General features: G+C 48.3%; 1 protein-coding gene across 1 annotated transcript; it reads left to right on the top strand.

Annotated features, from left to right (window-relative positions):
- The first annotated feature begins 73 nt into the window (after positions 1–73).
- Positions 74–12428, top strand: LOC148003071 (transmembrane protein 92-like). The gene is made up of 4 exons (XM_087575170.1): positions 74–154; positions 11246–11268; positions 11968–12157; positions 12327–12428. The coding sequence occupies exons 1-4, from the start codon at positions 74–76 to the stop codon at positions 12426–12428; spliced, it is 396 nt and encodes a 131-aa protein (XP_087431296.1).
- Positions 12429–14484: the final 2056 nt, after the last annotated feature.

Below are 14484 nucleotides of genomic sequence, written 5' to 3'. Positions count from 1 at the left end.
CTAAGCCCTGATCCGGCCCAACTCCAGTGTGTTAACTCTGCCCTTATCTAAGCTCATAGGCCCTCTTGCCAGGATGCAGGAATCCTGGGTCCTGGGCACACTCACTCTGATCTTTGGCCTGATACCCAGTCTGCAAGGAGTAAGGGGCAATGAGGTAAGCAAAACTCTTTGTCTTTGGAGGACCCCCTGAGGCAGAAGCTGTCCTTGGAGCCCAGTCTCAGCCTTACCATGTCAGGAATTCCCTTAACCACAGGCAATCGTTAACTTTATTCTGTTCTGTTCTGGGAAAAAGGAGGGAGGGACCTCTGAGGGAGGCCCTTGGGAAACCTGGGGCTGTAGTCATGGCAGGACTGTGTTGTTAACTGAGCATTTTTACCAAGTAGAGCCCTGAATAGAATGTTTGACCCCCGTTTTAGTCTTGATATGTCTTATTAATGTCTGAGTCAGATTGAGGAAACTGACTTGCTTGTCTGTGTGAGGAGAATTTCCTTCCCTGTTGCCTTAAGGCTGGTGACCTTGGGGTGTAGTTCATTGCCTCTATTAGGCACCTGTCTGAGTGTGTAGGAGGGCGTGGAGGCTACTGGAATGATCTTTACCGAAGCCAAAGCTGCCTTCCTAGTCTTCATTGGTTGGCACAGGGTCTGCTTCTAGCTGCCCTAGAACCTGTGGAGTTCTCAGATGGAGGCATGCTCCACCACACATGGCGATGGTTTGAGGTGAAGGAGCCAGAGAGGGCAAGGCTTTGATACCTGGAGGAAGAGAGTCTGATTAAGACTTTATGCAGTACTGCTATGGTCAGCATGGGATTCTGTATGGAGACCGTGGGTGCCTCAAAATACTGAAGAATACAGGGCTGGGGTTTCCCACGGGGTCCTGAGGATGGATAGGACATGAGTATGTTTAGTGAACCCCAGAGTTGTCTCTACTGATGACAGTGACTGGTGGGTGTATGCGAAGTGAGGGGCTGAGGTTGTCCCTGGGGAAGGGGAGCTGTGGAGTTAAGGATCCACTAAAGGTGGCTTCCTAGGCCAAGCTCCAATGATGTGTGTGGAATCCAAGGGTAGTGGGGCATATCTTTAGTTCAGAGGTCTTTGGCAGAGATCTGTAGATCTCCATAGCAGGCTAGCCAGGGTAACACAGTGATCCTCTTGCCTGTGTCAATAAAAAAAAGGGTGAAGGAGCTTCCTTGGTTCTTCAAGCCTTTAATCCCAGCTAGTGAGGGAGCAGAGATAGGCTCCAGTTGCTGCCTCTGGACATGGTAGTTACAGGGACTGAGATTCTGAGACCCACGGTCTGGAACAATGTCTGAGCAGAGAGTACCCCCAGTTATTTCTGAGGCAGATATTCCTTTACGGTATTAGGCCTCGCCTTGCCTGTGTATCTTGAAGTCCTGCCTTCATTTGAGTTCTGTACTGATGGACATCAAATCCTGGTTTACCCACATCTACCTGATTCATTGCCCGGCTGGACAAGCATCTAGCATCTGAGACCCAACTCCCAGGCTGTGACCTCTGATCTCTTTCTTTTTCCTCCCACAGACTGTATGCACCTGGGAAGACTTGTAAGTATGGGACATTGTCGATGATGTCAGTAAGGCAGTGGGGACTGGTGTGTGCTCCGATTCTGCCCTGGATATGGGGACAGATATGTAATTCATACCACGTTTAATGAAACCACAGCCCCTGTCACCTTGCCAATGCTTGAGATCTCCTGGTCTGAAACTCCTGCTAATTCCCAACCTTCCATGGTTGGGAGTGGGGAGACAAAAATGATCCATGTGGCACTCCTGCCTCCCCTGTAAGATCCTCAGCAGAGGGGCTGGAGAGATGGCTCATCAGCTAAGAGCACTGATTGCTCTTCCAGACGTCCTGAGTTCAAATCCCAGTAACCACGTGGTAGCTCACAACCATCCGTAATGAGATCTGATGCCATCTTCTGGTGTGTCTGAAGATTGGTACAGTGTACTTATATACAATAAATAAATAAATCTAAAAAAAAAAAAAAGATCCTCAGCAGATCACTCTGCCTGAGGAAAAAGGGCCCCTTACTGCCAGGGACAACTATGACCTCAGGTCTCAGGTCCACAGACCAATTCCTGCCGGTTAACCCAGGATAGATCTGTACCCTCACCCACTGAGGGTGGCTTGCACTTGAGGTCCTAGGTGTCTAGGGAAGCAGAGAACCTTTGGTTTGAGGCACCGATTTCATCGGTATCTCCCCATTCCTGTTTATCCTGACTAGACACTGCCCCAAAGGATTCAAATGCTGTGACAATGAATGCTGTCAGGAAAGCAAGATCTGGGATCCTGATACTGAACGCTTCACTTAAGCCCAGGGCTTCATCCACTGAGGGCTGGATCCACTACAATCAGGGTGGGTTGGGTAATGGAGGAGGTCCAGCAAGGGCACATGGCTTAGGCACTTATGACAATACCATCCCCCACCTCCCTAGCATCGCACTGATCGTCTTTTGTGTCATCACCTTCGCCCTCCTGTGCATCTGTGGCCTTGTGATGTGTAAGTGCAAAGGACGACAGCATGACCTCAGACCAGCAGAACATCAGACTCCCACAAATCCACCCTCCAAAGATCCTCTAGAGAGCATTTGGGTCACCTCCGTGGATCCCCTACCAACCATTCGTAAGTTGGGTCTTTCTGCCCCAATAACTAATGTGTTTCTTAGCCGGCTGCCCAACCTGCTTAAATGATGGTTTGGAGGCTGGGGGACTATAGACTGGGAAGGGCTCTTCCTACTGTATTTGTCCTTTTTTTTGTACCAAGATATTAAAAAAACAAATGTGCCTCTTCTCCTGCAGGTTGTTCTGAATTCAACTGGGACTGAAACACGTCCTCCCTACAGCCTCAGGCCTGAAGGCCCTACTGTCCAGATGACAGCGTCTCGCTATGCAACCCTTTGACCCACCTCACACACAAACCTCTTGGAGGCAGCCAAAGACCATGGAATGACTGAATATCCCATCCTGTCTATTGTACTGTGATTGCATTGATTGTACTTTTATACTGCTGTCCCTTTTTGTCATGAGAGCTAAACTAGATCTGTAATCTCTGTCACACAATAAAGGCTGTTGATTTTTTTAAGAATTGCCGGAGTCTGTGGTGGATATAAAAAAAATCATTGGCAGTGGTCTTCCCATCTAGACTGGACAGCTCACTCTGCCATTCCACAGAAGCCAGTCTGTGCCTGGAAGAGAGTGAAGACTGAACTGGTCAGCCTCTCTGAGACGTCTTCATCCATACCTGTGAAACTCACTGCTTAGGTGTGCAGGCAGGGCAGGGGGCTGTCCTGGACTCACTCTGTAGAGCAGGCTGGCTTGAAGTGTGGAATCCTCTGGCTGCCACAGGAGATGGCATGACAGGGAATCCAGGGACATTCAGACTCTGAGCGAGAACAGTAGATGATGACAAAATGTTACTGTGCAGGGAAAAGAAGTCATGATGGAGGGAGTGTGGGTAGACAGGTTTGTTTTGATGTGGGAGTCTTTCTAAAGGAGGAGGGACACCTCAGCCTCCTTCCCCCCCACCATAATGAAGATGGTCTATGGCTTTCCAATCAGTGCTTGGCCTGCAGAGAGTGGCTCTCCTGAAGTTCAGTGGCTGCAATATCATGTTTAACACGTGTATTCATCGGTGTGGGAAGGTCACAGGTCCCGCTGGTGTTTCAGATTGTTATGAACTGCCATGCGGGTTTTGGGAATTGAACTTAAGTACTGACAAGTAGCAGGCATAAATAACCACTGGCCCTTCTCTCCAGGCGTCTGACAGAGTCTTTTCCCACTCAGTTTCTGAGGGTTTCGAGAAGTGGGTAAGGGTTTAGAGAGGTCATGGTGTCACAGGTGAGCCTACACTGTAGCGCTCTAAGCTCTGGTTGATCCACTCACCTGCCACTGCTGTTGTTGGCGATCATCTCATATTCCTGGCATCTCCAATATGCAGGGGTCCTCACAATGAAGTAGGCATCACCCATATCCTCTCATAGGCTCTCTTCATGGTGCCAAGCCTCAGTCCCTTTATATGACCTCTTCTGTCCTGGACCATCAACTGCAACTGAAACTGCACCTTCATCAACGGCCTTCCATGCTCTCTCACAATTCCAAGCCTCAGGTGTTCTTCATGACTGCTTTGTGCCTTCAAAACCAGTACCACCTGGGTGACTCTCACACATTAGCAAGTACAGCTGCAGCATGTGGTACAACCTTGGCTATCCCTGAACACAGCAACTTTGAGCTCACTGGAAATACTTCCCCTCACCTCAGCGACAATGCTCTCTTCTTAATCACAGCTCATTTCTCAGCTCCAGTTAAACAACATCAGTCTTCCCTGTCATCCATTCTGTTTCTATCTGGGAAGCCAGAGCCGCATGGAAGAACCAGCTGAGTTCTGCTGAGCGCCATCAAGACCATGACCCGCTCCCCCATTCCATTCCCAGCGTTCTGTTTCCCATGTCCCACTCTGCCTAAGCTTTGATTTCCTGGAACTTGCACTGCAGGCTGTCCTGGATCTAATAGATCTGCAGGGCTCAGTCTCCTGTAACACTTGTATTAAAGGTGTGTGTTATTATCCCTGGGATTAAGCCTTTCTTCACCTAGAGCCTGCTTTGTCCCAGGATGGTATTGAACTCATGTCCTGGGCCTTTTCTCCTGGGATAAAAGGTGTGTACCACCATGCCTGCATCTACATTTTGCTGGGTAGGATCTTACCTGAAGGGAAACACACAATTAAATTCAATCATCTTTATCATAGAATTCAGCTCCATAGCACTTCCTGGTGCTCCTTTAGTACTCGAAGTGTACATATATATTTTTTTTATTTTTCCTTTTTCAGCTTGCTAAGCTCATTGAAAAGTCTGTTCAGGAGAAATAACCAAAAAAGAAAGACTTTGCAGAGACTTCCCATGTCAAAGAAATTTATCTGAGGCTCTTCCTCTGAGCCTGAGGTAGACTCTTCAGTCAAGGGCCAAAAGTAGCCACATTCTTCTAAACCAAAACAGTACATAAACAGTATCTAAGACACATGTTGAAATATTTCACTGGAACCTCATGACCCAAGTCTCAACAAGTCACATTAGTGTCAGTACAAAATTCTTCCATATTCCTACTAGGAGGGCCCATTGATCCCCATTTAAAACAGTCCAGTGCTTTGGATATTTAAAGCTCTAAAACCCATATTCATCCAAACTAAGGCATGTTCAGACGTATGACAGCAGTACCCCAGTTCTGGTACCGACTTCTCTATTAGTTAGGGTTTTACCTCAGGGAACGGACACCATGACCAAGGCACCTCTATAAAGACATTTCACTGGGGCTGAGTAACAGGTTCAGATGTCCAGTTCATATCATGGAGGCAGGAATATTTGCACCCCAAGGCAGGCATACTGCAAGAAGAATGGAGGACTTCTTCATCTTCATCAGAAACAAGCTGAACAGTAACTTCAAGCCAGATAGGATGAGGGTCTCCAAGCCAAATGTCACAGCGACACTCCTACTCTGACAAGGCCACAGTTTGCAATACTGCCAATCTGGGCCAAGCACATGCCAACCATCACACAAGAAAAACTTTCTGTTATCTCAATACAACTTTAATCTCCTCCCCTCTCCTCTGACAAGAATACATGGAGGTTGGATGGATGCCAGATACTCTCAGGAAATAACCCCTGTTCCATACTGCCTTTCAAAGACATATGTACTAGATCCTTCCCTTTTTTCTCCAGCCGACCCACCCCAACACTCTTGTCAACTACACAGGGTGTCTGGCCTTCTCCTCTTTCATGAGACCTAATTCCAGAGGGGGCTCACGGTCTGGCATGGTGGCAGGCAGCAGGGAATGAAGGACCACAGAAGTCTCTCTCAGGACACAGACAGACACAGTGGGACCTGGGCAGACGCCGGAGGGCCACAAATCCAACTTAGCAACAATTTCTCTCAAGAGGGCAGAAGTGTGAATGTTCTTGGGAAATACCAGCACTGTCCCAAGGGGGTTCCAGCATGAGGTGTACCCACCTCCCACCTTTTGTATCCCTAGCCTCAGTCTCCAGAGAATTAAAATAGAAAGAGGATTCTCTGGGAACAGATCCCAATTGCACTTGGGCGGGCTCTGGAAGCTTCGGATATTGAGTATTAAAGGAGCCATGGATAATGAGAAAGAGAGGCAGATAGTGGGAGAGAGACGACAGGACAATTCCTTGCAGGAGAATGAGGGAGCTGCAGGGTCCCTGAGACACAGTTGGTGATGGAAACAGCAGGACAACAGAGGGGCCCAAATAGATGCCTTTGGAAGTGGCACCCATTAGGACAGTAAAGTTGGAAAACAAAGACTGGGAGAGAAGTTGAGGCTTGGAGAATCTCTTAGTATGACAGGTAATAAAGGGACCAGAAATAAGGGGAGGCTTCCTAGAAGTTACCTGTATCCCACAGCCAAGTTACAGAGGACAGGGAACAGGGCATGTGAGAGGCACATAGCATTCACAGCAGAGCCTCCAAGGTTCACCTTCCTGTGTCAGCAGACGAGACAGCAACTCAGTCACTGAGTCCATATTCCTCTTCCTCTAGCCCAGATGCCACACACATGTCCGTCTTCCACCCTTGTCAGTCATCCTACATCCACCAGTCTGCTTGCTTTCTCGTAGGGTCTCAGAGCCTCTCAAGTCATGACCTAAATGCCTGGGCCCACCTAGCCGCTGGCCTATGCTGTTACCTGGTGGCCATATTCTCACTCCCTGATTCTGAACATGAATCCCACCTGGCCTGCTCATCGCCTTGAGGGCCACCAACTTTTTGGCCACAATGGACAAAGTGCTTAGCCACGATTTTTTCTTCAGACAGAAAGGAAGATACCAACATCTCCCCACAATTTACATAACAGAGGGAACACTAATAACACAGTGCTGTGGGGAACGCTGTGCCAAAGTGTTTCTTCCCCAACTCAGGGTCTTTTCCTCCCCTCTTGGTCAAAGCAGAAAAGAATGGCACCTTTTATGTGACACATACCCCATTATCCTTCTCCTGCACTGACTTGCCTTTCAACAGTCTCTGCCTCCTTCCCATCATATGCCTCCCTGTCTCTGGGCAAGGACATCACCATTCAGCGTTGAGAGGATCTCTCCTGTTTTATGTATTGATTTTGATTTCTTGAGACAGGGTTTCTCTGAGTAGCCTTGGTTATCCTCCAACTCCCTCTTGAGACCAGGCTAGCATTGAGCTCAAAGATCTGCCTACTTTGGCCTCCCACATTCTGGGACTAACGCTGTCTTTCACCACCCCTTGGATTGAATTTAAAAATTTCATTTAAAGGGTATTTTATATGGGATAGATGTGGCACATGTGTTTAATCCCCATCTCTGGACACCTACGGGGTGTGTATCTTCAGTTGAAGGCCCGCCTGGCCTACAGAGTGAGTTCCAGGACAAAGAGAGCTACACATAGAAACACTGAATTGAAAAAGTAAAAGAATAATAAGAATTATTTAAATTATAATTTTTCATTCATGCACACCCTCACTAGCTCTCTCCCTCTTCACCGTTTTGTTTTAAAGATTTATTTATTTTGTATATATAACTCCGCTGTTAACTGTCTTCAGTCACACCAGAAGAGGGCATCAGATCCCATTTCACATAGTTGTGAGCCACTGTGTCAACTCAGAGCTTGCCATGATGTCAACTCAGGACCCCTGGAAGAGCACTGAGTGCTCTTAACCACTGAGCCATCTCTCCAGCCCTCTCCCTCTCCACCTTTTGTTCTCCCTCTTCCTATCTCTCCATCCCCACTGAATCACCTGACTGGCCTTAAAGGTTTGTTTTGTTTAAGGTATATTTATGTCATTTTTAATTCTATGAGTATTGATTGGCCTCATGTATGTACACCATATGCATGCATGATACCCTCAGATGTCAGAAGATGGGATGATCTAAAACTAGACTTTCAGATGATTATGAGCCATCTTCTATGAAGATGCTGGACACAGAGTCCAGGTCCAAGGAAGCTGCTCCTAACCCCTGAGTCACCTCCCTAGACATTTCCCCTCCTGACACCCAAAGGGTTTCTGTGTGAAGTCTTGGCTGTCCAGGAACCCCCTCCGTAGCCCAGGCTAGCCTCAGAGATCCACCTCTTTCTGTCCTGAGTGCTGGGGTATTAAAGGCTTGTGCTAACACCACTGGGCTTTTGAAATTTAACCCTGGCTGTCCCGGATCCAATAGATTGTAGTTTTGAACTCACAGAGCTGTGCCTGCTTAGAGATGGGATTAAAGGTGTGTGGTCTTGCCCTGCTCTAAACAGTATTTAAGCACAGAACAACAGACTAAGTTCTAGAGTGTTCTGCTCCATCCAACTCACCAAGTTGGTAAATCAAACTCTCTAACCTCCCAATTCCTCCAACCTCAAACTCAACAAGGCCAGCTCCTCTCTACTTCTCCTCCCTGAGCTCTGGCTAGGCTCTAAGACCTGGTCCAGCCCAACACCACTGTTGGGCCCCATAGGTGGAGAGAAGTTGGTAAGGTCTTGCCCAGTTCCTGGGTCCTTACACATCTAAGCTCATTGGCCCTCCTGACAGGATGCAGGAAGCCTGGGTCCCAGGAGCACTCACCATGATCTTCGGAACACTATTCAGATTGCAAGGAGTAAGCTCCAATGAGGTAAGCAGGACTCTGTGACTTTGGAGGACTCTTTGGGGGCAGAGGCTTGCCTTGGAGCCCTGTCCCAGCTTTATCTTGACAAGAATTCCCTTAACCACAGGCATTGCTAACTTCCTTCCTACTCTGTTTGGGGAAAGTGGAAGTAGGGTCCACAAGGAGGCCCTGGGTAAACCTGGGCCCCTATTTTTGGCAGGACTGTGTTGTTAACTGGGAACTGGCTCCAACCACAGCCCTGAATAGGGGCTCTGACCCCCGGTTTAGACATTGGATGCCTCTGAGTCAGGCTGAGGATCCTGATGTCTTGCTTGTCTGGATTAGGTGTCTCTGCTTCCTTGACACTGGATGGCTGGTGACCTTGGGGTGTAGTTTATTGGTTCACTCTGACTTATCTGCTTGTGTACCAGAGAGGTGGAGGTTCTCTCATTCTCTAATAGTTTGAATTTGATCACACAGTCAACATGGCTTCCTAGGCTGGGTGACCTCCTGCTGGGATTAAGGGAGGCAGGATGGGAGCTCTCTTTCTCTTCAAACTCTTTAAGTGACTTGGGTTGGCAGGTTTTCCTGAGAAGTGGTCAGAAGAAGCCTTTTAAACCTACAATCTTTTGGTTTCTTTTGTTTTTTGACACATGGTTCCTCTAGCTGAGGAGATACTAGAACTCGTTAGTCCAGGATGGCCTCAACTCTGCCTCTGCCTCTGGAGTACTGGGATCAAATTTACAATCTTGGTTGATAATATTCTGGGTGGTGGGCCTGTGGTAAGTGACTTCCCAAGTCAGCTCCCCAGAACAGTGCTCATTGGCTGTTTGAAGCCCCTAATTCTCCATCAAGGCCACGTATGAGTGAACCCAGGTTCAAGACGCTTCCCATCTGGGACCTCCCCATCCTTTTTGACCCTCTCTGCAGATCCAATTACAAGTGTTGTCAAAAAACCAGTCAGATCTGATAAATCCATGTTTACTAATGTTCAGGCTCCCAACCATCCTGATCTGACCACATGGTTAAGGTGGGTCAGGGAATAATCTGGATCCAGATTATTAAACCTGTCATTTTTTTTGACACAGGCTGACACTATGTAGATTGTACTAACTGTGAATTCACCATAGACCTGCATTGGTATCTCAGCATTGGAATTAAAAGGAGTTAGGTGCTGGGTCTACCGTGCCTGCCTTAACTGCTGTTTAAATGTAGTTAGCAGAGGAGCCCAGTGGTGTTAGCAGCACACACCTTTATTCCCTGCACTGGGGAGGCCGAGGCAGGTGGATCTGACTCCTAGGCCAGCCTGTTCTACAGAGCCTGTTCCAGGACAGCCAGGGGTGCACAGAGAAATCTTGACTTGAACAAAATCCAGTCCAAGACAAGACAGTGTTATTTGCACAAGTGGGGAGAGAAGAGAGGAGAGAGAGAGAGAGAGAGAGAGAGAGAGAGAGAGAGAGAGAGAGAGAGAGAGACCAAGAGAGAGAGAGAGAGAGAGAGAGAGAGAGAGAGAGAGAGATAAGAATGTAAGAATGGAGTAGGAGGGAGGAGGAGGGAGAGAGCGAGAGAAAGGAGCATGTGTATGAGTTCTTGGGCCCTGGTGTCTTCAGCTTACTGTACCCATCCTTACCAAAGAACACAGGGACTGTGAGCATTGAGAGGAGATGACCCAGCTGTGACTGTCACCTGTCCTATCCTCTTCTCTTTAACAAGAGAAAGGCTATTGTAAGGATCATTAGAAAAGCCAAGCTGCCTTCCTAGACTTCATTGGTTGGCACAGGGTCTACGTCTAGCTGCCCTAGAAAATGTGGAGTTCTCAGATTGGAGGCATGCACCACCACACATGGTGATGGTTTGAAGTGAAGTAGCCAGAGAGGGCAATGCCTTAATACCTGGAGGAAGAGAGTTCTAATTAAGAGCTTACACAGTAGTGCTAATGACAGCATGGGATTCTCTATGGAGACCCTGAGCGTCTCAAAATACTGAAGGATACAGGGCAAGGGTTTGCAATGGGGACCCGAGGATGGATAGGACACGAGTGTGTCTAGTGAACTCCCAGAGTGGTGTCGACTGATGACAGTGAATCAAGGGTGTAGGTGCAACGTGGTGCTTAGGTTGCTTTCTGGGAGTCTCTGAATCTAAGGATCCACTATGGGAAGCTTCATAGGACAATTTCCAAGAGGGAGCCAGGGTTAGGGTGACCATCTTTAATCCAGAAGATGGAGGCAGAGACAAGTAGATCTCTGAATTCCAGGCAAGCCAGGACAAGCCAGGAGACTCTTGCCTGTGTCAATACAAACTTGTTAGGGGGCTCCCTTGGTAAGTCAAGATTTTAAGCCTAGCACTTGGGTAGGCAGAGGTACGCTTCTGTTTTTGAACCTGGACATGGTAGTTGGGAGGGAGGGCCTGTCTGAAACGATATACTATATCTAGCTTTAGTTCTTATTGAGACATAGTTTCTTGTTTCCTATATTGCCTCACCTTGTTTGTGCAGCCGTGGATAGTCCAGCCTTCTCTTGAGTTCTGTACTAAATAGCAAGTACTATTGCCATGCTGAACAAGCACTCTAATATCCCAGACCCAACTCCCAGGCTGTGACCTCTGACCTCTGTCTTTTTCCTCCCACAGACTGTGAATAACTGTGAAGACCTGTAAGTATGGGACGTTGTCTATGATGTCAGTAAAGGCAGGGGGGTCAGGTGTGTGCACAGATTCGGCCCTGGATAAGGTGACAGGGACCTAATTAAAATCACTATGCTGAAACCACAGCCCCTGTCACCTTACCCAACCATGGGATCTGCAGGTCTGTAACTCTTGCTAATTCCCAACCTTCCATAGGTGGGAGGGGGAGACAAATGGTCAGTATCCCACTCCTGCCTCTTGTGTTAGATCCTCAGCAGACCACTCTGCCTGAGGAACAGGGGCACACTACTGCCATGGAGAACTTTGAACCCAAGTCTCAGGTCCATACCCCAATCCCTCCCAGGGAGCCCCAGAGGGATCTGTACCCCCACACACTAAGGGTGACTTGCACTTGAGGGCCTAGGTGTCTAGGGAAGCAGGGACCCTTTGCTTTGAGGCTGCGATGTCATCAGTATCTCCCCATGCTTGTTCGTCTTGACTAGACACTGCCCCAAAGGATTCAGATGCTGTGGGAATGAATGCTGTCAGGAAAGCAAGATCTTGGATCCTGAAAATGACCCCCTCAAGTAAGCACAGGTTCACCCCTCCAGGGCATCACTCACTGAGGGCTGGGTTCACCAGAGACAGGGTGAGGGTGAGGGAGGGAGGAGGTTGAGCAAGGGAGCATGGCCTCGGCACTTATGACAATACTATGCCCACCTCCCTAGGATCGTGTTCATCACCTTATTGGTCATTATCGTCCTCCTGTGCATCTGTGGCCTTGTGATGTCCAAGTGCAAACGACTACACCATGACCCCAGAGCAGCTGATCATCAGACTCCTCCAGATGCACCCTCCATCGCGCCCCTAGAGAGCATTTGGGTCACCTCCTTGGATCCCCTACCAACCTACAGTCAGGTGGGTCTTTCTGTCCCCATACCTAATGTGTTTCATAGCCGGCTGTCCAACCTGCTGAAATAATGCTTTGCAGGCTGAGGGACTATGGACTGGGAAGGGCTCTGCCAACGACATTTGTCCTTTTTATAAGCAGACTCCAAATAAAGCAAATGTGCCTCTTCTCCTGCAGGTTGTCCTGAACTCAACACCCACAGAACCACCACCTCCCTACAGTCTCAGGCCTAAGCGCCATACAGGCCAGAGGAGAGGGACTCGATATGCAACCATTTGAGCTACGTCACACACAAACCTCTTTCTTGGAGGAAGCCAAAGACCATGGAATGACTGCCCATCCCATCCTGTCATTTGTCCTTTGAATTAATTTATTGATTTTGTATACCACTGTCCCATCCCCTTTTGTCATGGGAACTATCCTGAATCTGTAATCTCTGTCCCAAAATAAAAGCTGTTCAATTTTAATAATTGGCGGAGTCTGTGGTGGATATAAAAAATCATTGGCTGTAGTCTTCAATCTAGACTGGACAGCTCACTCTGCCATTCTAGAGCAGCGAGGCTGTGCCTGGAAGACAGTGAAGACTGAACTGGTCAGACTCTCTGAGACTTTTTCCTCCATACCTGTGCTGAGAGGATCTCACTGCACCTCTATAGCAATGCAAAAACCACAGGTGCCAAGGTTCTGTCTGGCTGCTGAGTGCTGATGGGGACCTGTTCAGAGGCTAAGGGGACACTTCAGCTTCTTCCAACGGTGACTGACTGACCTGAGCACCTGCTGGGAGGATGGAGAATCCAAGATGTGAAGGAAAGCTTAGACCTTGTGTTTCCTGGGATCTTGGGGGTCAAAAGAAATGAACTGGAAAGACAATACAATTCTTCTCTATTCCTGTGACATGATTTCTTAACAAACCAGAACTTGATTAATCATGGGACTATTACGGAGTAACAATTCAGAAAACAGCCTTCGAGAGAAGGTAAAGTTGGGAGAAAGCCTGGAGAAGCATGATAGAAATGTGTGGAGTGAGGTCTAGGGAACACTTCTTTTCACCTCCTTTCCTAGAATCCCTTGGATGTAGTGGGGGGCTGACCCCACCTTGTACCTTCTGTTGAGAGTGTGTTTCAGGTGTTAATGCTACAGCCCACCCAAGGTGAACTCCTAAAGAGAAGAAGGGTTTGTCCAGAGGCTGAGGTACTGAGGCCATCTTGGAGCTTGGAGTGTCCACAGGCTGTGGAAGGGAATGGAGACAGTTCCTGTTGGAGGTGCCTGGACACCTACTGTGGTCTTTACTGTGGTTCCTGCAGGGGGCTGACGGCCAATGTTTCTCTGCAGACAGACAGCACTAGGGAAACTCACTGCTTAGGTGTGCAGGCAGGGCAGGGGGCTGTCCTGGACTCACTCTGTAGAGCAGGCTGGCTTCAAGTGCAGGATCCTCTGGCTGCCACAGAAGATGGCAAGACAGGGAATCCAGGGACATTCAGGTTCTGAGCGAGAGCAGTAGATGCTGACAAAATGTTACTGTGCAGGGAAAAGAAGTCGTGATGGAGGGAGTGTGGGTAGAAGGGTTTGTTTTGATGTGGGATTCTTTCTAAAGGAGGAGGGACACCTCAGCCTCTTTTCTCCCCACCATATTGAAGATGGTCTAGGGCTTTCCAATCAGTGATTGGCCTGAGACAGTGGCTCTCCTGAAGTTCATTGGCTGGAATATCATGTTTAAAATGTGCATTCATTGGTGTTGTGGGAGGGTCACAGGTCCCCCTGGTGTTTCCGATGGTTATGTCCTGCCATGTGGGTGTTGGGAATTGAACCTAAGTACTGGCAAGTAGCAGGCATTAATAACCACTGACCCCTCTCTCCAGGCCTCTGAGTGAGTCTGTTCCACTCAGTTTCTACTGTTGCTGAGGGTTTAGGGAAGTCATGGTGTCACAGGTGAGCCTACACTGTAGTGCTCTAAGCTCAGTTTGATCCAATCAACAACCACTGCTGTTTTTTGTGATCATCTCATGCTACTGGCATCTCCTATGTGCTGGAGTCCTCACATTGAAGTAGGTGTCACCCATATCCTCTCTTCATGGTGCAAAGCCTCAGTTCCTTTGCATGATCATGAGCATGACCCGCTCGCCCATTGTATTCCCAGCGTTCTGTTTCCCATGTCCCTCTCTGCCTAAGCTTTGATCCTGTAACTTGCTCTGAAGACTGTCCTAGAACTCATAGATCTGCTGCACTCAGTCTCCTGTAATGCTTATATTAAAGGTGTGTGTTATTATCCCTCGGATTAAGCCTTTCTTCACTGAGAGACTGCTTTGTCCCATGATGGCTTGAACTCATGTTCTGG

This window comes from Rattus norvegicus, chromosome 10 (assembly GCF_021556685.1).
Source record: "Rattus norvegicus strain SHRSP/BbbUtx chromosome 10, alternate assembly SHRSP_T2T, whole genome shotgun sequence".
Taxonomy (NCBI): domain Eukaryota; kingdom Metazoa; phylum Chordata; class Mammalia; order Rodentia; family Muridae; genus Rattus; species Rattus norvegicus.
The sequence above is the reverse complement of the archived record's forward strand: the minus strand, read 5'-3'. Positions and strand labels throughout refer to the sequence as shown.

What these genes read in the sequence shown, in the direction of transcription:
- LOC148003071 (XM_087575170.1), top strand. Translation starts at nt 74, where the DNA reads ATGCAGGAATCCTGGGTCCTGGGCACACTCACTCTGATCTTTGGCCTG. An exon ending in GTGAATAACTGTGAAGACCT is followed by an intron (nt 11,269 to 11,967) that starts GTAAGTATGGGA and finishes CCACCTCCCTAG; the next exon opens with GATCGTGTTCATCACCTTAT. An exon ending in CCCTACCAACCTACAGTCAG is followed by an intron (nt 12,158 to 12,326) that starts GTGGGTCTTTCT and finishes CTTCTCCTGCAG; the next exon opens with GTTGTCCTGAACTCAACACC.